The sequence below is a fragment of the Alternaria hordeiaustralica genome (genome assembly GCF_023758085.1).
Source record: "Alternaria hordeiaustralica strain BMP 2776 chromosome Unknown scaffold_1, whole genome shotgun sequence".
NCBI classification, from domain to species: Eukaryota; Fungi; Ascomycota; class Dothideomycetes; order Pleosporales; family Pleosporaceae; genus Alternaria; species Alternaria hordeiaustralica.
The window spans coordinates 3,131,970-3,156,547 of NW_026056773.1; the positions used below are offsets into that span (position 1 = coordinate 3,131,970).

Below are 24,578 nucleotides of genomic sequence, written 5' to 3' on the forward strand. Positions count from 1 at the left end.
AGGGCTGAAGAAGCGTATCGACCTTGGGATGGAAGAGGGCGGGATACTGGACTTCCAAGGTTATATGGTGCCGAGGGCGGAAGAATTCATGGGTAATATGAGAGAAAGGCGCGCTTTCCTCTTTCAGACAAATTCACACTCACTTTCACTACGCACCGTTGAGGATCGGCTTAGGCTGCAGCGTCCGTGCTCTATGCCTGTTCTGTCGCAATTTGGGTTCACTTTCCAATCGATACCTTGCAAACCACTGTCCTGCTTGACTAACCACTTCATTGCTGTTGCCTACTAACAAGGAGCGGGAAGCCTACAGCAAGATGGCTTCCCCAGACTCATGTGAAACAGCTGCATTTACCGTCAAGCTACCGAAGTGAATCGAAGCCTATGTCTTCTCACAATACAGACATCTAACGTCTTTAGTGTTTCGGGCGAGACTATCGCAGTCAAAGTCGGCCTCCAAATCGTCGACGTACACAAGGATCTCATCAGCAGCAGCTCCGAATACTTCAGAAAAGCCATTAGTCACGAGTCGATTTTATCTCACAGGTAAGATCTCGCTTTACGAAATACATACATATGAGACATTTACTGACTCCGTACGTGTACCTCTGCAGGTTCATCGATCTGTCCGACGAAAAGCCTCATGATTTCGACATATACTGTCAATGGCTATATACTCGAGTCCTTGACGCGAAACTAGACAATCACAATGGATTCAGTTACCTTGCTCGGATGTACGTCTTGGGAGAAAAGTTGATCGACCGCACATTCCAGAACGATGTCGTCGACGCCATAATCTACCGCCATATCACTGCGCGACTGAGTCAAAAGCCCCTGCGCTACAAAGTACCTGATCTGGAAGCTATCGGAATCATTTACAAGGGCGCTCCGAGGAAAGCCCCGGTGATACGTCTCCTGGTGGATCTGTGGGCTTTCAACATGGACTCCTCTTGGGTCACGAAGACGAGACTTCGAGCGCCAGAGAACAAACCTTTTCTGGATGACCTCTTACCGGCACTGTTAGACAGGCGAGGACTACCGGATGCTTCCCAAGCTAGGCCATGGATCTCGCAACGAAGTTTCTATTACAACAAGGGTGTCGTGATCAAAAGCGAAATGCCGGAAGACAGGGGCGGCGAGGCGATCTCTGAGCCTTCCATCAAGGATGAGCCTTCCACTGAGGAAGAGTCTTTCGTTAAGAACGAGCCTTACGTTGAGGATGGAACACACATCAAGGAAGAGCCTTCTATGCTAGATGAGCCCTTCATCAAGCAGGAGCCTTCTAGCGAGAAAGAGCTTTCCAGCGAGGAAGAATCTCCCAGCGAGGATGAGCGTTCCAACAAGACTGATCCTTCTGTCCAGGAGGAGGTGGACGTCATTGATGCATTCTGGGGCATGTAGGAGACTACATGTCTTGTATCCAGATCTCGCTACAAGTGATGATGTAATATAAAGTATACATAGTCCTCTGGGCTACTGAAAGTCAACAAAACGTATGGTGAATACCTCCAGGGTGAAATTTGATGCCAAGGTACGGCAACCTTCTGCGCGAAGAACGTCTGCTCAGGAACCTAACGATGAAGTCAATGTGCAATCTCCTCACCTGGAAAGCTAGACTAAAAGGCGGGGGACGGTACCTTGGTGAATGAGACATCGTTAGCGCGAAATCGGAGATACGTTCTCTCACCCACTTCCAAGATTCTGCGTCGTCAACAACCTCTCGTTCGTCCGTCAACGCATCTTTTCAACATCGGCTCAAGTCGTGGCTGTAAGTAAGTTCGAATCGACTTTTATGTCTCTCATAACTGACACCATGGCGTACAGATCGAAAATGCCCATCGTGAAGATTCCCGCGCGCACTCCAGACACCGCCATGATCGCCTTGATAGAGGCGGGAGACGACTTTGAGACACCCAACTTGAGAGGCGACATCGTCCCTATCCACGTCGGCAACACCCCGGAGACACTGTTGCATGTCCACAGCACTGCCTTGAGCAAGAGCTCCGAATTCTTCAAGAACGCGTTGAAACCGGAATGGCGCACAGATCATACCAAGCCCATCGACATGTCCGACGTGGATCCTGCCATCTTCGAAGGCTATTGCGGATGGTTGTACACCGGAAAAATCATGCATCGCGAGAACGATCAGGCTCATACATACCTCGCTAGTCTCTATGTACTTGGGGAACGGCTTATGGACGTTACACTCCAGAACAGCGTCGTCGCCGCTATCATTCGACACAGCCAAACCTCCAAGAAATACCCTGGAAATCTATCGATACAGATCATTTATGCTGGTACCTCCGCAAGCTCACCTGCCCGACGCTTACTGGTAGACTTTTGGGTCTTCCATGCGAAACCAGCATGGAAAGGACTTGAAGACTTGACCAAGCATACATGCTCCGATTTCGTCAACGATCTGGTTCGCAAGCTCGTTGAGCAGCGAGAGCCACCCGACGGCTTCGTCCCGAAGCCATGGGTCGCGGATCCTGAATCATACAAGACCAAGTAAAGTGACCTTACACTATAGCCTGGAGGTATTCACTGAGCTATGCGTTGACTTCCGACAAAGTATAGTGTAGCGAATACCTCCAGGGTGTACAGTATGGTTGAGAACAACTCAAAACATAACGAGACTGTCCGGTAAAAGGGAGAAGAACGCTGGAAATGATTCAAAGACAAGAAGGAACGTAGACTAGCAGGAAAGATGTATCTTCTCGCTTACTAGCTACCATAATTCATTTCTCAATACAGCCGAAGCAACGATATCATACAGTGGAAAACGCCAGAATCTTCTACCCATGTGAATGACTGACCCACTGTGTATGCTCCCAAACTCCAAGTCATATAAGTAAGCAATAGCAATAGTCTAGAAGCCAAAACCACCGGGGAAACCACCTGGGAATCCGCCGCCGCCCTGCTGGAACTTGAAGCTACCGCCGCCACCAGGGAAGCCACCACCTCCACCTTGTCTGAACATGAATTGTTGGCCTCCGAAGGGTGAGCCTTGGAAGGGATTGCCTTGTTGCTGCTCGTTGCTGTTGGGGTCGTCACCGCGGTCGAAACGTTCCTTGAGTTCGGGGTCGGAGAGGACTTCGTAGGCTTCGTTGACTTGGGACATCTTCTTCTGCGCATCCTCGGGTGTCATGTTGTTGGCCGAGGCCTTGTCGGGATGGTACATCTTGGTGAGCTTGCGGTATGCCTTCTTGATCTCGCGCTCGTCTGCGTCGCGCGTTACGCCGAGCACCTTGTAGTAATCCTTTGTCTTCGAGCGCTTGAGCAGTGTCTGCGCTTTGTGGTGTAGCTCGTCGAGCTTCTGGTTCTGGTGATGCTCTTTCGCGTGCTCTAGGGTCCGGACGCAGTCTTCGAATTCGTCGGCGTCGAGCTGGAATTGAGCCTTGTGAAGGAGGGCGTGTAACGAGTCGGGGTTGAGTTGTAGGGCTTCGGTACAGTATGGTGTACCCTTCTTTAGGTTGTTCATCTCGACGTAGGCTTCGCAGGTCATCTCTACGAGGGTCTGATAGAGACCTTGGGGTGAGTTGGCGTAGATGTAGCCTTGTTCGGTGTAGTCCTTGAAGTCTTGCTTGACCTCTTTCAACAGACCGGGTTCCTCCTCGCCGCGGTCGATGAGGAGTTTCGAGGCGGTGGCGAACTGGCGCTTCTCGAAGAACTTGCGCACTTTTTGGATGTCCTTGTCGAGTGTCTTTTCTCTTCTTCGCAGTTTCATGCAGACCTTGGAGTCTGGGTCTGACTGGAGACATTGTGCGATGTGCTTGAGTCCCTTGTCGGTTTCGCCCAGGGAGTAGAAGGCCATAGCGGAGCTCTGGAGATGGGGTTGGATATCGCCCTTGTTGATCTGGAGGAGATGCTGTAGGTCGCTGATGCCCTCGGCGACCTCGCCCTTCTCAAAGCGACACCTCGCTCTTGTCTTGCGGATGTCGTATGCTCCTCCTGCGACTAAGATGGCAGTTCCAGCATTCGAGATACACGCGTCCCAGTCGCGCTTCTCTGCCGCCTCCTGTGCCATGATGGCAGCGCCCTGTGCTTCTTCCAGCTCCGCGATCGCATCGGTCTTGCCGGCAGCCTCGTAGTCTTTGCGCGCCGCCGCCCAGTCGGCCTTCCTGGCGCGGATCTTGGCCCTCTGCACTAATGCGCCCTCGAAGCCAGGCTTCAGTTCCAGCACCTTGTCGAAGTCATGTTGGGCCTGCGCCGTTCGGCCGATTTGCAGGTAAGCGGCGCCGCGTCTGAAGTAGGTGAGGTAGTTGCGCGGGTCGCGGGTGATGGCGATGTCGAAGTAGAGAAGGGCGTCCTGGGTGTTGCCGGTAGCGAGTTGGACGCTGGCGTCCTTGATGAGCTGCGACACGGGAGTATCCGCGGGTATTTCCGAGGCGGAGAGTGCGCTGGCGAGCGGGAGGAGCCCGAGGGCAAGAGAGGATAGTCGGAGTATCATGGCGGGATGCGGTTGGAAGTGCTATGAATGAGTGACGGTAGGTTGGATGTTGAGCAAGCAGGAGTATAGTCCGCGCAGAGAAGCAACGGCAGGTGCGACGGTCAGTTCATGGAAAGAGCGGGTCGTGGCTTTATTTGGCCTTTCACTGTCGAACAATTGCAACTTGTCCTCAGCGACCAGCCGCATGATAGCCGGGACGCACTGACCCCCGCGACCCCCAGAACGCTAATGCGGGCAGGCATGGATTACGACATGCCCAGATGCATGCCCGTGAACGCCGCCGCTACGCCATCAGGACTAGACAGGCGCATACCTCATAGCTCCTCTTCGCACCCGCCTTGCGCACCTTTCCCTGTTCTTCTCATTCACTCTCCTCGTAACCGTCCACACGCCTGCCCCCAGTAATGTCTCCCATTCGGCTGCGTATCGACGGACGCATATTCCGAGACCCCCAGAACCGCGAAGTCACCCTGCACGGTATCAACTGTGCAGCCGACGCCAAGTTTCCTGCGAAGCCAGATCAGCCGTCACACATCCCAGACAACTTCTTCGACGGCGACAATGTCTCCTTTGTCAACCGACCCTTTTCGCTAGAAGACTCCGCGACACACTTCTCGCGATTACGTAGTTGGGGCTACAACACCATCCGCTATGTCTTCACGTGGGAAGCCATAGAGCACGCGGGCCCGGGCAAGTACGACGAGGAGTGGATAGACCACACCATTGCTCTCCTACGAAAGGCAAAAGAGTATGGATTCTACATCTTTATGGATCCTCACCAGGATGTTGTAGGTAGCATTCCAATAGATTCAGTTACTCCTTCTCTAATGCATCGCATAGTGGTCACGATTCTCTGGAGGTTCTGGCGCGCCCATGTGGACTCTCTATGCTTGCGGGCTGGACCCCGAGAACTTCGCCGTCACCGAAGCCGCCCTCGTGCACAACACATACCCCGACCCTGCCACTTTCCCTAAGATGATCTGGACCACCAACTACACACGATTAGTATGTCAGGTCATGTGGACACTGTTCTTTGGTGGAAGGGACTTTGCGCCCAAGGCCATCATAGACGGAAAGAATATCCAGGACTATCTCCAAGACCACTACAACGGGGCATGCGAGCACCTAGCGAAGCGGATACATCAAGCAGGCGACCTGTGGCACAACCCGATCGTTGGGTGGGAAAGCATGAACGAGCCCAACAGAGGCCTCATCAGCTACCAAGATATTACCCAGATCCCAAGCGAACAAAAACTCCAGAAGGGCACCTCGCCGACGGCTTGGCAGGCGATACTTACCGGATCGGGCAGAGCTTGCGAGATATCGACTTGGGAATTTGGCGGGCTGGGACCATACAAGAGTGGCTCGGCATTAGTGGACCCCGAGGGCACTATGGCATGGCTATCGAAAGATTACGACGACACCAAATACGGCTGGAAACGCGACCCGGGGTGGAAGTTGGGCGAATGCTTGTGGGCGCAACACGGTGTCTGGGACCCGGCGACTGACACGGTCTTGAAGAAGGACTACTTCGGAGTCGATCCCAAGAATGGGGCCAAGATTGACTACGAATACTTCACAAACCACTACTGGCTTCCGCACTACAGGGCGTACAGCAAGATGGTCAAGTCCATATTCCCGGACTCCTTGATGTTCTTCCAGCCGCCAGTGTTGGAGATACCGCCAAAGGTCAAGGGCACAGAAGACGATGACCCCAACATGATCTTCTCGCCGCATTTCTACGACGGCATCACTCTTATCACAAAGAAGTGGTATGTTCCAGAATACTGCTCTCACCTCATCTCATCTAATATCACACAGGAATCGCGTATGGAACGTTGACGTATTCGGTGTGTTGCGAGGAAAGTATCTCACGCCAGCGTTCGCCATAAAGATTGGCGAGAATGCCATCAGAAACTGCTTCTCCCACCAGCTCAAGGCGATCCGAGACGAAGGTACAGAGTACACGGGTGTCCACCCCTGTATCTTCACCGAGATCGGTATCCCATACGATATGGACGACAAGTATGCGTACAAGACAGGTAACTACAGCAGCCAGATAGCTGCTTTGGATGCCAATCACTTCGCGCTTGAAGACAGTAAAGCTAACGGCTTCGCCCTGTGGACCTATGTCGCAAATGTATGTTTGCATTCTGTCTAGAATTGGACACGGCTGACAAAGACCAGAACTGCCATTACTGGGGCGATCTCTGGAACGGAGAGGACCTCTCCATCTACTCAGTAGACGACAAGGCGGTTCCTGCAGGCCCCTTCTCGCCGGCCGATTCCCGCGCGTCGCTAGATAAGAATTCGCCCACGTTCTCGAGAGCACAATCGACCGATACCCTTAGCATTAACCCTTCCAACCTGCAGAAGACCATCACCGCAGAACGAATGAGCTCAAAGAAAGATGACGACGACGTTCGGGGTCTGCGAGCAGCAGAGGCCTTCATCCGTCCCACCCCCGTTGCCGTCCATGGAGACATTTCGTCGTACGGGTTCGACCTCAAGAACTGCACATTCAAGCTTGCCCTCTCTGCGCCAAGCTCGACATCGGAAGATTTCCCTACGGTCTGCTACCTGCCCGAGTTCCACTTTCCGTCAGGACAAACCAATGTCGAGGTCAGCGGTGGCAAGTGGACCATCACATCCGAGGAGACCGACGGCGCGCTGCAGCAGACGCTGCGGTGGTGGCACGCGGAAGGTGACCAGGTCATGACTGTCAAAGGCGTCGTGCGAAAGGCGGGAAGCGCGTTGGGCACGGAAGAAGATGAGGGATATCTCCAGCAGTGCCAAAAGCAGACTTGCGCTGTCATGTAATGTCGCAAAGTTGATGATGTCGGGGTTTGGTGTGGTGGGGTTTGACCAATCGATGCACGGTGATGCAATATCATGCGATGCTCAGGTCACGCAGTCAGCAGTTCTTGTGCATATGATCCATTTGGGCAAACATGGGCGTTGGACGACTTTATGTACTCGTCAAGGTGTTCGGGGAGCATTTACGATAGACTTATGATTTTGTATATAGCGATACATGTATTGGATATAGACTAGTTCGGAAGCGACGAGTCTAGTTCTGGCGGCAAAGCAGCTGACATCGCGTCGACGTGACGTGCCTTTGGGACTGCAGCCTGCAAAACGCGTCTGTGGAACGTGCGACGTGAATAGAGGCCTCGACTGCCTTGCTGGACCCTCGAAATAAAGCGTACCACGTCCCGGCCTGTGAGTCAATGAATCTGGGCTTACTCGCTACACCGCCATCTTCTCTGGTCTGTCCCAGACACCGGGCGCCAAAGCTTCCTTACCCACGATCCTTGCCCTCTACGTCTTCCGCTTTCAGCAACTTCCGCCCGAATCTTCGAAATCCAGAACACGACGCACACGACATTGCTACAATATCCCCGTGCAGTTCGCGCCAGACTCACTTGACCTCACGTCTTTGTATACCGAGGCTAGAGACGCCCTCTGCACGATGAACGTTGGGGCAGACCAGGCCCCGCAAACGAATGGCGGCGGTGGAGCGCAACACCGACAGTCCAACGGCAGCGGCGACTCAGACCTCTCACAGATATTAGAAGCGCTGCAGGCCATATACGCAACCTCGTCCACGAATGATACCCGCCGACAGGCAACCGAATACCTCGAGCAAGCGAAACGGCACCCGGAAGCGCCCTCACATGGTCACACGCTCGCACTCGACCGCTCGCAACCCGCGCCCCTCCGCTACTATGGCCTCACTATGCTGGAGCACTCGATAAAATACAGCTGGGAGGACTTCACAGAGGACCAAGGCACAGCGTTACGGGGCTATGCGATCGAGCTGGCACAAAACGTGTCCGAAGACGATGCCGCGTTCCTCAGGAACAAGGTCGCGCAGCTATGGACGGAAATTGCGAAGCGCAGTTGGGGCGCCGAGTGGCTGGATATGGACGAACTGCTGGTCTCGCTCTGGACAAGTTCTCTGCACCACCAGGCTGTCGTGCTCTACGTCCTGGAAACGCTTTCTGAGGAAGTCTTCAATCGCGAAGACCCTACGGCCGGCCTTCGAGGTAGCGACCTGGGTCGCGCCTGCGTCGAGATTTTCACACCGCTTGCCGTCATACAAGACCAGCTTCCTACACGCGAGAAGAGTCTGGATGTGCGGTGTGGAGACGAAGGATGGCTGAAGAGACTATGCGACAACTTGGGCTGGTGCTTGGGTCAGGACTACCAGAACCAGGAAGCTGTTAAGACAAGCGCTATCAAGTCTATGCAGGCCCTCAAGGCGGCCATGCCGTGGATCATGCCCAAGGCTATCGCTGCAACACAGGTCATCGAGGCCGTCTGCAAGGCGCTGGCTACCCCAGCCGTAGAGATGCAGATTGTATGTCGACTCTTTACATCCACTCACATGGACAGCTGCTAACACGAACAGGCCGCCGTCGAGACCCTCCAAGCGATCTACAACCGAACCCACCTGCACGACGACGAGTTTGTGGAGCTTGTATGCCCCATGTTCACACCTGGCAGTGTTTCACTCCTGCGAGAAGTATACAACTGGACGCTCACGGATATGGATGTGAATGACATAGATGATCAGAAATACATGCTCTGCAAGAGACTCTCAGAAGTAAGGCCCTTTCTTATCCTTCAGGCTTGTCGCACCGTGCTAATGATGACAGCTGGCCAACAGCCTCGGACTATTCATCGAGCAAAAGCCCCAATCGATACCAGATGGCAGCGACCTAACCGGCATATTCGGTTTCCTATACGATATCATGCGCAACCCGAGTCTCGTCGTCTCCATACCCGTTCTCCATTGTTGGACCAAGCTGTTACGATCTAGCATCGTGCGAGACTCTGATGTCGTCAACTCCATGGTTGGCGGGCTACTTGAGACGTGCTGCGCCCGACTCATTCGATACGAATCTTTACCCGAAGATACCGAAGACGTTACGTTACAATTTCTCAACGAAGACATTGATACAGTACCGGAACGTCATGCTTTTCTAGGCAACTATCGGCGCTTCTGTGCAGACGTGATCGAAGTCCTGGTTCGCAAGACACCAGTAGAGGCAATGGCGCATATCCTTGCTCAGGCGACGAACATGCTCCAGAACCTATACCATGATCAGCCTGCTTTCCAGCGCCAAAACTTCACAAAGAACTCTCCACAAGTCCTTCAGGTCGATGCGCAGGTCACTGTCATCGAAGCTGCACTCAAGGGGTACATGAAGTGGCAGCAAGGGCAAGGCGAAAACGCGCAAGATGATGAGCGGACGCGGAATACCCTGGAAGACTCGCTCGAGCAGTGGGGCAGGCAAATCCTGCAAGCGCATTTCGAAGATCCTGAAGTTGCGAGAAAGATAATATCTTTGATGGCAACTCTCTCAACAAAAGCCCTTGGCGACCGTCCAGGATTCGCTCTTACCTTCTTGGAGTATATGCTTACAGTACGGCTAGCCGATGACACGAATTATCCACAGTACTCCGATGCTGTGAAAGACCTCGAGCGCATATGCAGTCTTGAGATGCAGAAATTAGCGATGAAATTCGCTGACGACTTTATGAACGTCTACGAGCAACTAGAGGCCAAGGTCAATGAGATGATTAATGATCCTACGACTGACGAACGCCAACGTATGGCGTACTCCGCTTTCCTTTTCATCATCATACATAGATGTACAACATTAGAGCGCGCCACGCAAGAGGAGCGCATGAGACAGATGCTCACCCGTGTCAAGGATGCTTGGCGCAACGATGAGTTCACCCAAGCCATCTCTTCATTCCAGTCCTTCTGTGGCGTATTGGGAATGGGCCAATTACCCGAGTTTCTGTCTGCGAACAACTTCCGCGGCATTCAGGACTGGTCTGACCAACAATTGCCTAGTGATGGCCAGGCGTTGCAGGCCTCAATTCTTGACCGTTCTCAACAACTGCCACTACGACTTACAAAGACATTACTGGCAGCATCGACAGAAAAGCTTCGCGATGGCACTGCTGCGTACGAGACTGCTGCGCTACTCTGGGCAGAGGCCATACCAGTGCTGCTCCCAAACCTTCTCCAGCTCGTGAGCCATGCACAAGCATTCAACGATATCGACGCCAACTGGTCACACTTGCCAGTAGAACTACAGCAGGTTATTCGAAGAGTACTGACTGATCGGTTCTGGCAAGCGGGCATATCGACAGAGAGCCGAGACGACTTCTTTGCAAGAGTTAGTGGCTCCAAGTCGACGTTTGAGGGCTTTGCATCGACGGTACGAGGCACTGTAAGGCAGATTAGGGAGAGCTCGTACTACATCCTCTACTCGTTAACGCGATTTCGAGACTTCTTCTATGGAATAGAAGATCTGCCAGGCCCGTTGAGTCAAGCCCTGTTTGGCCACGCAGGCGCTCTGACTGCGCATCATCTATCTGTCTTACTAACCGTATCCACCCATCTCATTGAAGGTTGCCCAGCGCGTCTACGACCACATTTCCTGCCACCCATGATACAGGGGCTATTCAGAGAGCTGGATCGAAAAATCTCCGGAGAATGGAACGAGGTTGCCCGACAGGTGGCGGATTCGGGGCAGAACGACAACTTGACAGACGAGATGAAGACTGAGAGCATACTACGACAGCTCACATATGCTGCGGTTTCGCTTGTCGCTGTCCTGCTCGATTCGAGACAGGGTAAGTCGTCTATTATTTATTGTGCTTCGTGGTGTTTCTTTCGCGACTTCTATCTACGTGCGGGTATCGGTTCTAGTACCGAGTCTCTTGATCGTGTTTTATGACTAAAAGCTGACCTGGTCACAGAATTTGCCCGTCACGATGAACACAGTCGAAAAGAAGCCAACGCACCGCCCATGTGCGACTTCATTCTCTCAACGCCTGCCGTCCTTGAGCCTATCCTCCTCTTCTGCAACTCAACAATACGTTATCGCGATACTAGATCCGTTGTCACCATGGTTCGCGTATTGCGCACCCTGCTCCCACGGTTCAAGGAGAAGTCGCCCATTCGGGACTACTTCTGCAACGATATCCTCAAATCGGCCATCACGTCCCTCCACGAGCCGTACTTTGTGGACTGCCAAAAGGAACTCGCCTCACTCATCGCTGGTATTATCCATCTGGACGAGGATATACCGCGCTCAATTATTTTGTCTCTACCCGGCATGGGCGACCCGTATCGCGTCGACCGCCGTCTGGCAAAGCTCCGTGGAGCGAACAGGTCGGACGAACGTATGCAGCGCAGCATCGTACTCGATCTAATGAGCAGTATCAAGGGTGTCAGTATTCACGAGCAAGGCAAAATCCAGAGACCGACGAAGACCAAGGCCAGGACTGTCATGATGGAGCAGTACATGAGTGTGGACCAACAGCCGACTATAGTCCGAGGTACCAGCCCCGGATTGGCAGGTGTGGCAGACATGTTCGGAGAGTCGTAAGCTTCCATGGGAAGCGGGCGTGTATGATTCTTGATGGCGAAAGGACTTGCGGTGGAACCAAAGGGCATTGGGTATGGTAGCATGGTCATGGGGCGGGTGGATCACCAAAGCATTCTAGGACGAAGGGTAGGATATGGGACATCTGGTATGCATAGCATTCTAAGGTTGGTGTTGGCCTTGTTCTCGGTGATAGCTTCGAGGAAGCATCACGTGCTTGGCAACGGTCTTCGCCGCAGTTTTACTCTATGCATCCTATAGGAGAAGCATGTATCGAGAAACACATCACAATTCAGACGCATTGCGCTGACGCACGCTGATACGTTACTGCATCTCGCGACAACTGAACGTACCCCGCATTGCCGATGACCTGACCCCGCCGCTGTACTACTGCGTGCTTGCCGTTCCTCCCTATCTACCCAGAATAGAAGCAACCCGCGAGTCAGCACCTGCCTCTTTCTCTGTTCGTTTCTCCGTCACAACCACTTCTCATTTTCTAATCCTTGCCATCGACGAGATGAGCGGCATACCTATCGTCGACTTCGGCGCGTTCCTGCACGGCAAAGCAGAGGATCAGGAGAAGATCGCCAAGGAGATCGACGATGCATTCCGTAGTATGGGCTTTGTCTACCTGAAGAACCACGGCGTGAGGAAGGAGCTGCTGGAGGAGTGCTTTGCTTGGTCAAAGAAGTTCTTCGATCTACCGCTTGAGACCAAGATGCTGGCTCCGCATCCGCCGGGTGGCAGTCATCATCGTGGATACTCGGCGCCTGGAGTGGAGAAGGTTAGTCAAGGGGTTTATGATATCAATGAGCTGAACAAGCTGAGGGAGGTTAGTTGCATTCATATTCGCTCTCCATGGTCTGAATTAATGAGAGGCAGACGCCTGATTATAAAGAGTCCTTCGAGTCTGGTAACGTGAAAGATGAGGCTCAGCCAAATATCTGGCTTCCAGAAGATAAGCTTCTGGGCTTTCGCGCATTCATGGAGAAGTACTTTGTCGAGTGCGCCAGTCTAATCCACAGCATCCTCGACGCTCTCTCCATTGCTCTCAACGTTCCAGCACCAGGCCTCTCTCCAACCCATTCGCAGTCGCTCTTCCAACTCCGGCTTCTTCACTACCCCTCCATCGACGCCGAACAGCTACGCAACAATGAGCGCAGCAGGATCAACGCGCATTCCGACTTTGGCACGCTCACTTTGCTATTCCAGGACAACGTTGGAGGACTTGAAGTACAGGAACCTGCGAACCCAGGTACTTTCCGTGCTGCAGAGCCCATCGAGGACAATGTGTTGGTCAACATCGGAGATCTCATGGCGAGATGGAGCAACGATCGTTGGACAAGCAGTGTGCATCGTGTTGGCCTACCTCCGGTCCTTCAAAAGGTCACTGAAGACGGCAAACGGAACGACAGGGAGATAGTAGTACCAGATCGCTACTCAATTCCTGTGTTCGCGACACCAAATATGGATACAGTTATCGATGCGTTGCCAGGTTGTTGGGATGAAGAGAAGCCGAAGAAGTACGAGCCTGTAACCGCGTGGGGATACGTACAGATGCGGATGGCTGCGCTGTATGAGTCGTGAAGAGCGTGGGATGATCGCTGCCTTTTGTGGGAGAGATGCGTCTTGGTGAACCCTCCTCCAGAGCGACCTGTCGCATGGTGACACGCCGCATGCGGGCCTTTTTACGCGACTGTCGTACAGAACTAGGCAGCAGAGCCGAATTCTCTCACATCCACAATGGTTGCAGTTTGACTAAGCAGCACAGTACAATTACGTGCCTGTTATCAGCGGTCTGCTGTGGTTCAGATTCAAAGGTGAAAGGTAACCCCGCAACGCGCACGTGAGAACGCGTCGACGGGTTGTTCTTGCCCAATCCCTTAGCGCCATCCCCACTTCCCCAGTCAGCGAGCTCGCAGCGACCTGTAGCTTCCTGCCTCACATTGTCTACTCTTTTGCCTTAATTCGCGCGACTTCGGAGTGCCAATAAAGCTTATCACTCACACGTCTGGTGAGCCAGCCTTTCGAGGTAACACCGTCGTTCAAGATGGACATCTATATTCCGAAAGTAAGCTCACAGCAATACCTGAGCTAGTAACCGCTGGGCGCGAACAGGAAAGCAGTCGCTAACCAGATGCCGTAACATTAGGTTCCCAAAGACGCCAATCACGTCCTCCTACGTTACACCCTTCAGGACGCTCTCCACAGCGTTGACGTGTTCGCATTCGACGTTCGAAAGTTTTCCAGTCAACACAATGACTTCGCCATTCTCACTGTACCGAGCGTTAGCAGTGGGAATCGATTTCTGGATATACGCGGTAGTCAGGGCCGACGCCAGGCGCTGCAACCTCTTTATTTTGGAAATCAGCCGCTCGACTTTCGCCAAAGTAACAAGCGTCGGGAAGATCCGCTCCAACTCAAGTCACTCAGAGAGAAGCAAGAGATAGAAGAGGCCAAAAGATTCAAAAGTCCGACGCCTATCGCGAAACTTCAGCGTCCGGGAGGGTCGACATTGTCTTTCCGTACCCTGATGACAGGCGTCTGGGATTACGATCACCTTGGCAAGCTCGTCTTTGACCAGAAACTCAAGGACAAAAGGCAAGGTTACATTACGTTCGGCAAGAATGCTCTAGTGGTAGGTATATTCTTCTACATCGAACACGTCAATGTTAGTACGGATGCTTACCCCTACAGATTTACCTCCGGGCAGAAACCGCCGAAGCCTTCAACTGGCATTGCAGGATTGATATTGATTATGCTACTATAGAGCACATCGTTCCGTCTCGCGGCAATGGCCAACATGGAACGATAACATTCACCCTCAAGTCTCCACCGAAGTTCTACGACATTCAATCGACTAATGATCTACACTTGTATGCCGGTGAGCAAGCACCGAACGACATCTCTGCCGCATTGTCGAGACTCGGCATCAAGCCGCCAAAACCAGTTCTTCGGCTACAAAGACTATGCAAATTGAGTAAATCTCACGACATGAACTCCGCTTTGTGTATGGTCTACAAGATCGCCTTCTCCGACACCCGAAGCGTTGATCTTGCTTGGACCTTTGTTAAGCCCTTCTTCGCGGGACCTAACACAAAATGGATGAAGACCATGGAGCCCACCGCTTTGACGGGCAGTATTGAACACGAGTATGCAGTCGTCAACAAGATGCTTAGCGACTATGGACCATCCTTTCCGCAGACCTTCACGTTCAATATCCGTTACCAACTGACAGCGCTCATGCTAGAGGGTACAATCGCCCCGTGGAAGATGAAGGAACTGATACCGGTAGTACAAAATGCTGCTGAGAAGCATGGTGCAGAACTCACCGCGAACGCAGTTCGTCTCCTTGGGAAGCGGATACCAACGCCTACACCGGGGGTTAAGGCGGCAGATCTTACTTCAAACGCAGTCAGTCGCAGAGGAAAGCGAATACCAACGCCTGCACCAGCTGTTGAAGCGAAAAGCTTTATGATCAAGACCATTAAGCGCATTCTTGATGAAAGCATCGAATGTTGTCAACGTCTTGAAGAGCTTTCCCGGATCTGGGACGTCAAACAGAAGAAACAAAATCACCTCGCCTTAACATACAAGGCTACGGTCACACCTACCGGTATGTAGACTTCCAATACTGCAATTTGCAACACTAAAGTCATATTTTAGGTATCCTGCTACGCGGCCCTGACTGGGTCGTCTCCAATCGTATATTGAGGAAGTACAAAACCCACGCCCAGTTCTTCATGCGCGTGTTCTTCGCAGATGAGGACGAGCTGCCGGTATTCCATGACCCACGGGCATCGCAAGAGAGAGTCTACGAACGCTTTCGAGGCGTACTTCGAACGGGTATCACGGTCGCCGGACATACATTCCAATTTCTCGGCTTTTCCCATGCGTCACTCCGTACTCATGAAGCTTGGTTTATGGCTCCTTTCAAGGAAGATGATATTGTCGTCCGCGCAAGAGATGTGTAAGTACGTATGATTTGCGTGTGGGACTTGTACTGACTTCATTGAGCATTCGCGATTTGGGTGACTTTTCCCAGATTCGTTGCGCCGCAAAATGCGCGGCGAGGATAGGGCAGGCGTTCTCCGGTAGGGTTCAACTCGGTACGAAACGTATGTGAGATGTGTGCTGACATTGTACCTCGACATCTAGATACAACATTCTCGGTGCCAATCTCGAAAACCGCCTATGTAAACGAAATGAAGGACGACGTCACGAGAAACAACCGCACATTCAGTGACGGCTGCGGAACCTTGTCATTGAGCCTCTTCCAAAAAGTTTGGAACGCCTTCCAGCCGGACCGTAGAGCACTCAGGCCGACGGTGCTACAGATCCGGTTCAGAGGTGCGAAGGGCGTACTATCACTAGATACGACATTGCAAGGTGATCAACTGCACGCCCGAAAGAGTATGACCAAATACGTCGCCAAAGAAGAGTGGAGGGATTTGGAAATCTGTGGAGCTGCCTACAAGCCTCTCAGAGTATATCTGAACCACCAGTTCATCAAGATCCTTGAGGATTTACGTATACCTGCGGAAAACTTCATGGCGGTCCAGGATGAAGCTGTCACAGAACTGAAACTCATGACGGAGCATCCTCTGAATGCAGCCAGCCTTCTCGGTAAGTCCCGGTTTTCTAGCACATGCTGTGCGGCCTGAAAGGATGTTTGGTTCCTCATACTCGGCGGCATAGCCATGAACTGCTTCCCGAACGTATGGTCATATGTGCTAACAAGCCTGCTAGAATACTCCCACTCGGGTGATCTCGCGAGAGTCCCGTCACTGTTTCGGCGAATGAATGAAATGGGTCTATCATTCCACGCGGACAGCTTCCTCACCGACATCGTGGAAGTGGCAGCTATGTCAAGCCTGAGAGATATCAAATATCGCGCGCGTATTCCAATCAAGAACGGCTACCTCCTTTATGGCATCATGGACGAATGGAATATTCTGAAAGAGGGCGAGGTCTACATTCCGCTACAAGATTACGATACGAACGACAAACTGAAGAGAACCATACTCGTTGGCGAGCGAATAGTCATCACGAGAGCCCCTGCGCTACATCCAGGCGATATTCAGGTCGTCAAAGCAGTCGATGTTCCAGAAGGTTCGCCCCTCAGAGCACTGCACAACTGCGTCGTATTCTCACAGCAAGGTCCGCGGGATCTACCTTCGAAGCTAAGTGGCGGTGATCTTGATGGAGACTTGTTCCACATCATTCACGACACTCGACTGATTCCGAGAATCGTTTATCAACCCGCCGACTACCCATCCACGCCGGCAAAGGATTTGGGGCGGCCGGTAACTGCCGACGATATCGTTGACTTCTTTATCGAATACATGAACATGGATCGATTGGGACAAATTTCGAACAAACACAAGATTCGCGCTGATAAGGCTCCTTTTGGCACTCTAGATGCAGAGTGCCTGCTTCTTGCCAAGCTCGCATCCGATGCCGTCGACTTTGGAAAATCTGGGATTCCTGCCAAAATGGCTCAGATACCGCCAGGTTCTGATCACATTCGCCCTGACTTCATGGCGCCAGGATCGAACCTCATCGTCAACGACTTGGGCGCTGCTGAACTCGAGGAGCTTGAGGGTGACGAGCTCGACGAAGTGAGTGTGCTAAATGCTGAGAAACCAAGGAGTTCATACTACACAAGCACAAAGGTCCTAGGAGTTCTGTATCGGCGGATCGACGAAAAAACGTTCTTCGATAAGATGAAGAACGCCTACCGAACATCTCACCATCGCCGGGGTGATGAAACGCTGGTACAGAAGCTCAAGCGATATGTGATCCGAGAGACCCGTGGAGTACAATGGGAACACCATTGGGATTTCGCAGAACAACTCCGTGAAGCGTACGAAGAGAACATGTTCGAAATCATGGACACACACCGTCCGTCTCGAGGCTCACGTCTTACCGAGCTTGAGGTGTTTAGCGGTAACATCCTTGGCAAGAAAGATCGTGCACCATCCCGCTACGTCCGCGAGGCCAACCTCGAGGTTCAAGAACGCTTCAATCGCGATGTCAGCGACATGATCAAGAATATAGTAATGGGTGATGGAGACTGGGATGGCGATGCAGATTCGGAGGCGTTGCCGCGCTCCATTGCGTGCTTCATGGTCGCGCTGGAGACGGATGGCTGGGAGAACTACCGCACGTTGAGGAGCTGGAAGTACGTTGCTGCTGCGGTGTGCTTGGAGCAGTTGTGGAAGTACAACAATGGGTATTTGCGCCGACTTTGAGTAGTGGCGTAGTGCTACGTCTTGTACCGGCCTTCCGGCGGAGAGCTGCTCGGTTATCACGACTTCATGAAGATACCGCGCAAAAGATGCGCTGAATATACGGTGGTACCATTAATTTGATGAGTCCAACGTGTGATGCGATGCGATGCAATGCATGGGTGAGGAGTTGCTGAGGACACCTTCAGGGAGTACTGCGCAGGCCCCTTGCGCGCAAACTGCGCCCAAAGACCTAAGCGAATCAGCGTTTTGGCACGCACAGAAGCGGTTAAAGGGGCAAATGTTTGCCTCTCGCGTTAGAGAAATCACAGAACACGCTTGAGCGCTCTACGATGCTTTCCATGATTTCCGGATGTTTGTATGTCGTCGTTGCGTCTGATTCCAGCATGCCGCGCAGTCGCGCACGCGTTTTTGAAGTTTCCCACACCTGGGCATCAGCCAACTAAAATTCCCAGCCACAAAACCCAGCCATGCCATTTCATCCACAACCCTGCGCCCCCCGACTGGCTGACTGAGATCCGGTAAGCCCGGGTGCCCTCACCACATGGCACCACGAGCCTACCCCGCATCCTGCCCATTGGTGTTGGCCGCGTGATACTTGCTACCCAAGGGAAAACCCTCGCAAAACCATGATTTCAGGAAATATACATGCATGAATTGACCTTTGTCTCAACAAACACACATATCCATCTGCTTACGTCATGTGACGGTAACAGCAACATCTTCGATGGTCTAGTGGTCATGATTTCCGCTTGTCAAATGTTCACGAAGTGTTTACAAGCGCGGGAGACCGGGGTGTATGTACTGCCTATTCAGGAGTGTCTTCAGCTTTGCCTAATCTTGCAAACAGTCGATTCCCCGTCGGAGAGCTTATTAGCCACGCGCCTTTTTTTTTGGGAGAGGGGATGGAATGATGGGGGCGAGAGGTGCATGGCTTGGGTAACTTTTTGGGTAAAGATGCGGGGTTGGGCGATAGGGTGGTTGATCCCGATATCGTTAGGTTGTGATGATGCTACTACGTTTTTTGCATTGAAGGTACGGCTACAGCCTCGTCTGAGATATGTAGACATATTTCTGAATGCACAGGATGAACTGTTGCTTCCTGACCTGAGTGAACAGTATGTCGCCTCAACTTGCCGGGAAACCTGCTCGGGCCATCTTCTTGCCCCGTTGAGCCTTCCGATTATGGTTCGCACTTGAACCCTTGTTGGCCTCCTTGCGCTGCCGTGATATTTGCGTACCTTTGTCGTCAGCAGGACCTGCGACGCTGGCACCACCTCTCCCACCACCTGGGCCACCACGTCCGCGCCCTCTACCTCTTCCTCTACCGCCGCCGCCTCTTCCACCGCGACCTCCTTGCCCATCACCACTGGCTTCGTCGCCAGATCCTGCAGGGCTGTCTCGCCATGCTGTTGACTGAAGCTCTCGCTGCTGACCCTGGAAATTGGAAAACTTCGCTTCGAGCCGCCGCAGCGCGCGAGGATTGCGCCCCATCATGATGGCCCAGCCTTCAATTGCTTCGTCGGTCATACCAGTCTCGCTCTTGAGGGCTGTTCGTGCCTCTCCTCTTCTTATCTCTGACTCGCGGCCAAACAATTCAGGTGTCATGGTGTAAGCGCGGAATAGGGCTTCTTCATTCTTGTCACCCAAGTCGGCATCCTCGCCAGGTCCGTGCGCGGCGGTGTCGACAGATGCGCCGACGTCTTCTGCATCGTAAGTATCATCCCGCTCGTCATCGTCTGAATCGAAGGCAGCCAGCGCAGCCATGATTGCGGACTTGGCGGGCGCTTTACTGCGGTCAGACAAGATCTTATCGGCGGTCGAATCCTGACCTCTGCGGCCAATATGGAATCGCGATGTATCAACTGCAAGCCTGTCGAATTCGTCGTCATCAAAGACGTTGCGCCGTTCTGGAAGGTGTTGGCTTGATCTAGGCGGTGGCATAGGCTGTGACGATGTCGCCGGTGTGGGCCTAGCATGCGTTAGTATGTCTGACTGAAGCTATGGTGGCAGAAGCTCAAGAGGAAGTACTTACAGCTTCTCACTTCGATCAGCCTCAATAAGGTGTGGCGGTAACGAATCTTCCAAAAGATGTGCGGTAACCTGCTCGATGTCGTCGTTGTACTCATCCAAGCACTTGACAATGAAGCCTGCACCCAGGTCTGGAAAGAGATCCTGGATCTGGCTAATCATACTCATCCGGTGAACGTGTATCTCGCCGGTGAATGCTCCGTGGCCATAGCTATCTTGATCCGCTGCTGCTTTACCCTTGTCTACCTTTCGTCGAATCAACCTCTTTGGTCGAGCTAGACTAGATTGCCGGAATGCGCTCAATGATGCTGCAGTATTCTTCACTCTTGATGCTTCCGGAGCAGTAGCCTTCTCTCTGATCTTTTCCAGTAGTGGTGTGTTGGTGACAAGATCAGCAACCAGCGTCTTCTTCCCGGGCTCCTTCTTCTGGTCTTGCTCTTCACTAGATTTAAGGCTGTACAGATGATCCGAGAGCAACGAGTAATTCGACTTTGGTCCTTCTAATGCGGCTGTTAAGCCAAGATATGCAGTCGTGACCAGCTTCTTCTGCATTGATTGCGGTACTTGTGGGTATGCGGAGAGGAGGGAGTCAAGGAAGTCGGACCCAGTGAGCATGAATACGCTGGCATCTGACGAGGCTTTGAGAAGGGGTGCGACTCGATCAAGTGTCTTTTCGGCCTCCTCCGGTCGCTTTGATTCCAAGTTCCGGATCAGGGACGTTTTCGCTGTCTGCAACGACTTCTCAATTGCTGCACCTTTTCGCTTCCATGACCCTTGCAAGAGCGTACGGAACTGCTCGCTCTTGGGATACGCATGGCAGATGTCAGATAGGGTAGACCAGCTGAGCAAGGGATTGGGTATGTCTTCTTTGGAAAGAATTCTGTGTAATAAAAAGAAAGTCTTCTTCCGTAATGACGCAACTTTGGATGCTAGCTCATCGTCCAGGGCCAGTTCATGAAAGAAAGACAAGAGAAATTGCGTGAGAGAGCTCTCCTCTTTGGTCGCCTCCGAGAACTTTTGGTCCTCTAATCTCAGATAGAGCTCAGATAGCGAAGCCCACGAGTCCAGGTACAACTGCCATTCGTCGGGCAGTATGCTCTTTCTGACTTTTGCGTCTGGGAATGGCGCGAAGTGGGGTGGCGACATCTCTGTTGGTGATGTTCAAGACGAAATCCAGGGCCGAGCTCAGAGGTACAGTGCACTGTGTAAGGAACGCGAGGAGTCTTTAAAAGGTTCAATTTCTGTTGTTTGTCCGCAGTCATGCAGTCATGATGGCTCATGGGCCCGCCTGCCGAGCGATCAAAAGGGAGCGATACCAGTTACGGCACTAGCGTCCGCAATCTTGGCGCGCATCGCCCACACATCGAAAATGAGCATCGCGAAGAGCTTAACGACTTCGAACGCCGTCGCAAATTCTAACGCCACCCCAGTCATCACATTACCGCGATCAAGGATCCAGGTCGTGACTGGAATCTAACTCAGAACCTACAACAACACCACACTCCAATCCGACAAGATGTCTTACAACAAGGGCGAGAAGGACTTCGGCGAGGGCCCCAAGATCCACAAGGTACGTCGCCGTGTATTCTATGCGCACGAGGCTGTGTACTGACTGCGCTTCCAGATCCGCATCACCCTCACCTCCCGCAACGTCAAGAGCCTCGAGAAGGTCTGCCAGGAGCTCATCGACCGTGCCAAGAACAAGGAGCTCCGCGTCAAGGGCCCCGTCCGTCTGCCCACCAAGCACTTGAAGATCACCACCCGTAAGACTCCTTGCGGTGAGGGTTCCAAGACCTGGGACACCTACGAGATGCGCATCCACAAGCGTAAGTGCATACCACTCCAGACAGTCGGCCGGACAGCAGCTAACTGCGGACTTAGGCCTCATCGACCTCCACGCTCCCACCGAGGTTGTCAAGCAGATCATCATCAACATCGAGGCCGGTGTCGAGGTTGAGGTTACCATCGCCGCATAAGGGCTTGGTCCGCACAAGGATTATAAAGGAGTGTCAACGGTCTGAACAGACGTGTGGCTATGAAACAGCTCTCGAAGCTGGACATACACGAAATGAAATGATTCAGACATAATTGCGCATTGCATTGGGATGTGATTTCAACCGTGAGAGGCTACCCTGGGCTGGGAATGACAGCTGTCACTGTATGCAGTCCACGGAACAAAGAAAGCATAAGCTAGAGAGCCAGAAGGCGCCCGTATGGTCGATCAATACGTCCGACTGACAAGAGCCCACCGACAAGAGTTGCAGCCTTCTCGGACGGGAGTCTTATTGTCTGCATGTTCCACAAATCATTTACGTATAAAACGTGTACCCGCCACTCGTTAGCTCAACGACGATATCCCAACCTTCATCTGTGCCTTTCACAAGCCAGCACTCTCAGGAGGGCCGAGTAGAATTAGACCATCAAGAAGAATAACGCCGAGTGGTAAGTCGTCCCATCCCATCCTATCGCCCGCTTCGAAGTCTGCCACTATGGATAACAAAAGATTAGAGCTCTGCTTGGGTCATTTGCGCTCGAATTGCACATATTGAACTCACATCTGCTAAACCAAAACGCGATTTGGTGTCGTGGATGTCTTAAACAACCTACTAGACCATGCTCTCTTGCCAGGTCATCTAAAGCGTCCTTCAGCTTCGGACTTCTCATGTTTACATGTACTCCGTCGCCTTGAGGAAAGGCGTCTGGCTTATACATGGCTAGCAAGGCGACCTGGCGGTCTTCCGAGGATGCGAGATAGGTGGGCCTGGCTTCTACAAAAGCTGGGTCGCAACCTTCGTAGAACCATATGTCCCAGTCGCGCATAATACTGTGACATGATTCTTTTAGGTTATGGTCGGTCACAGACATCTTGAACTTGGGTAGACACGTAAGAAGTGGGACACAGCAAGTGCGGGATATATAGTCGTCTGTAAGTTCACGATAGCACGGCGTGCGGTGAACGCATGACTAGGTAGACAAACATTCCCATAGAGTGCGTCAAGGAACTGGAGGTCAGTTGACCCAATATATAGACTTCACGTGAGCCTGTGGATAGATGAACCTATCGCAGTTGAGCTTTGATAAAACGCTCCTCGTCGTACAGCTCGACATGTGCTTCTCTACTTATCCCCAAAGCCGGCTCGGGGCCAATACAAAAACGACAAAGGTTCGTTTGGTTACAACAATTGTGTAGTGCACAAGGAAAAGATGAGAGAGCAGGATAGCTGGAGACAGTCCGATAGTCTGCTGATGTTTTCATAGCTGGCAACAAACTATCAACGGCAACACTGATCGACCAAATATCCACCCCGCCCTAAGGTCCGCATGCCGACTACCTGTGACAAACAACCACCACTGTATAACACAGTTTGTAACTCTAGGAGTTTACCCTGAATTATTGGGAGTCGCGCCGGCAGCATTTCATACACCATTCACCATAATGAAATCAGTACCGCCCGGTGCATCATCCCATCCCAAATTCTCAGCAACGTGCGCGGTTGAATCGACTAAATGGAACAAAATGCGTTAGACTCATGTCTGGAATATGTAAGCCCAGACTCACATTTGGCAAACCAGAAGACCACTCTATGTCTCCAATCCTTCGCGGCACTGTCCGTGCCCAGTTCACTTGCTAGGCGTCTCAGAGCAGTGTAGAGGTCGTTATTGCGCATGTTCACGTCCTGGAACACTTCTTGCTGGGAAGGTTCCGCTGGCTTCCACATAGCTAACAAGGCTATCTCAAGTTCGCGGGAAGAGATAACGTTAGTCACTTTGTTGGCGATGCAGCAATCAGGGGCACTGTCGGGGAACCAGTCCTCCATTTCGTCCATGAGCTTTAAGCACGCTTCTTTGTGATACTGGTCGGGTGCTTGCATCTTGAAGGGCGGTGGAATTTGATAGAAGTATATATGGTACTGGGTACTGGAGTGGATAGTGTGATAGACTGATAAGTAGAGATGTGTGAGGAGCAGGAGAGAAGGCGCCGAATTTATAGTTTTGATCTATGAGTCTTCACTGACATGCTGTCATATAAAGTTATGACTATATGAGCATCCGCTTCAAGACGCTCCGAGCGACTGCACAAAGGTCTCCAACATGTAACCATGACTGGCTCATGAGTCCTCTTGAGCAGCTGAGGTTCACAGCTGGCTTCAGAGTCACCTGGGTTCTACAATCCATGACATCTTCAAAGCTTCTACGAACCTCATGCGCGCCCTGAGCTCAGAATCTGGATAGTGGTGTCAAATGGGGGAGATATGTATCCATAAACCTCATCAAAGGCTGCACGAATGTCAACGGCGAATAGGTGCCCGGAGGATACGTAGGTACTTGTAAACGGCAGACTTTACCGATCACTAAGCTGTGCCTTTGCACAGACAGTGCTATGAGCCTGTGCTTGGCCATCGTGTAACGTTCTGTCGTCACGCACGTGCAAACATT

The 24,578-nt window shown here is 52.3% G+C and overlaps 9 protein-coding genes and 1 non-coding gene across 10 annotated transcripts; 8 read left to right on the forward strand and 2 right to left on the reverse strand.

Annotated features, from left to right (window-relative positions):
• Positions 1 to 314: 314 nt before the first annotated feature.
• J4E84_000997 (uncharacterized protein) lies at positions 315 to 1,398 on the forward strand (the record flags this gene model as incomplete). Its single annotated transcript, XM_049383632.1, has 3 exons — positions 315 to 367; positions 418 to 543; positions 612 to 1,398. 3 exons carry the CDS (start codon positions 315 to 317, stop codon positions 1,396 to 1,398), a joined length of 966 nt encoding a protein of 321 aa, XP_049249150.1.
• Positions 1,399 to 1,810: 412 nt separating this feature from the next.
• Positions 1,811 to 2,509, forward strand: J4E84_000998 (uncharacterized protein; the record flags this gene model as incomplete). Its single annotated transcript, XM_049383633.1, has 1 exon — positions 1,811 to 2,509. The coding sequence occupies one exon, from the start codon at positions 1,811 to 1,813 to the stop codon at positions 2,507 to 2,509; it is 699 nt and encodes a 232-aa protein (XP_049249151.1).
• Positions 2,510 to 2,866: 357 nt separating this feature from the next.
• J4E84_000999 (uncharacterized protein) lies at positions 2,867 to 4,447 on the reverse strand (the record flags this gene model as incomplete). Its single annotated transcript, XM_049383634.1, has 1 exon — positions 2,867 to 4,447. One exon carries the CDS (start codon positions 4,445 to 4,447, stop codon positions 2,867 to 2,869), a length of 1,581 nt encoding a protein of 526 aa, XP_049249152.1.
• A 404-nt stretch (positions 4,448 to 4,851) lies between these two features.
• On the forward strand, positions 4,852 to 7,267 carry EGC1 (endo-1,4-beta-glucanase; the record flags this gene model as incomplete). The annotated part of the gene is made up of 4 exons (XM_049383635.1): positions 4,852 to 5,235; positions 5,288 to 6,219; positions 6,269 to 6,587; positions 6,635 to 7,267. 4 exons carry the CDS (start codon positions 4,852 to 4,854, stop codon positions 7,265 to 7,267), a joined length of 2,268 nt encoding a protein of 755 aa, XP_049249153.1.
• Positions 7,268 to 7,919: 652 nt separating this feature from the next.
• Positions 7,920 to 11,862, forward strand: J4E84_001001 (uncharacterized protein; the record flags this gene model as incomplete). The annotated part of the gene is made up of 4 exons (XM_049383636.1): positions 7,920 to 8,810; positions 8,862 to 9,056; positions 9,109 to 11,104; positions 11,231 to 11,862. The coding sequence occupies 4 exons, from the start codon at positions 7,920 to 7,922 to the stop codon at positions 11,860 to 11,862; spliced, it is 3,714 nt and encodes a 1,237-aa protein (XP_049249154.1).
• An 87-nt stretch (positions 11,863 to 11,949) lies between these two features.
• J4E84_001002 (uncharacterized protein) lies at positions 11,950 to 13,446 on the forward strand (the record flags this gene model as incomplete). Its single annotated transcript, XM_049383637.1, has 4 exons — positions 11,950 to 11,958; positions 11,981 to 11,988; positions 12,283 to 12,691; positions 12,742 to 13,446. 4 exons carry the CDS (start codon positions 11,950 to 11,952, stop codon positions 13,444 to 13,446), a joined length of 1,131 nt encoding a protein of 376 aa, XP_049249155.1.
• A 463-nt stretch (positions 13,447 to 13,909) lies between these two features.
• J4E84_001003 (uncharacterized protein) lies at positions 13,910 to 18,113 on the forward strand (the record flags this gene model as incomplete). The annotated part of the gene is made up of 7 exons (XM_049383638.1): positions 13,910 to 13,930; positions 14,012 to 14,497; positions 14,557 to 15,475; positions 15,526 to 15,829; positions 15,934 to 15,953; positions 16,018 to 16,485; positions 16,609 to 18,113. The coding sequence occupies 7 exons, from the start codon at positions 13,910 to 13,912 to the stop codon at positions 18,111 to 18,113; spliced, it is 3,723 nt and encodes a 1,240-aa protein (XP_049249156.1).
• A 718-nt stretch (positions 18,114 to 18,831) lies between these two features.
• Positions 18,832 to 18,979, forward strand: J4E84_001004. Its single transcript has one exon. It is a non-coding gene; the product is annotated as a tRNA-Asp (tRNA).
• A 259-nt stretch (positions 18,980 to 19,238) lies between these two features.
• Positions 19,239 to 21,287, reverse strand: J4E84_001005 (uncharacterized protein; the record flags this gene model as incomplete). The annotated part of the gene is made up of 2 exons (XM_049383639.1): positions 19,239 to 20,082; positions 20,146 to 21,287. 2 exons carry the CDS (start codon positions 21,285 to 21,287, stop codon positions 19,239 to 19,241), a joined length of 1,986 nt encoding a protein of 661 aa, XP_049249157.1.
• A 370-nt stretch (positions 21,288 to 21,657) lies between these two features.
• On the forward strand, positions 21,658 to 22,117 carry RPS20 (40S ribosomal protein S20; the record flags this gene model as incomplete). Its single annotated transcript, XM_049383640.1, has 3 exons — positions 21,658 to 21,711; positions 21,766 to 21,967; positions 22,023 to 22,117. The coding sequence occupies 3 exons, from the start codon at positions 21,658 to 21,660 to the stop codon at positions 22,115 to 22,117; spliced, it is 351 nt and encodes a 116-aa protein (XP_049249158.1).
• Between the last annotated feature and the right edge of the window lie 2,461 nt (positions 22,118 to 24,578).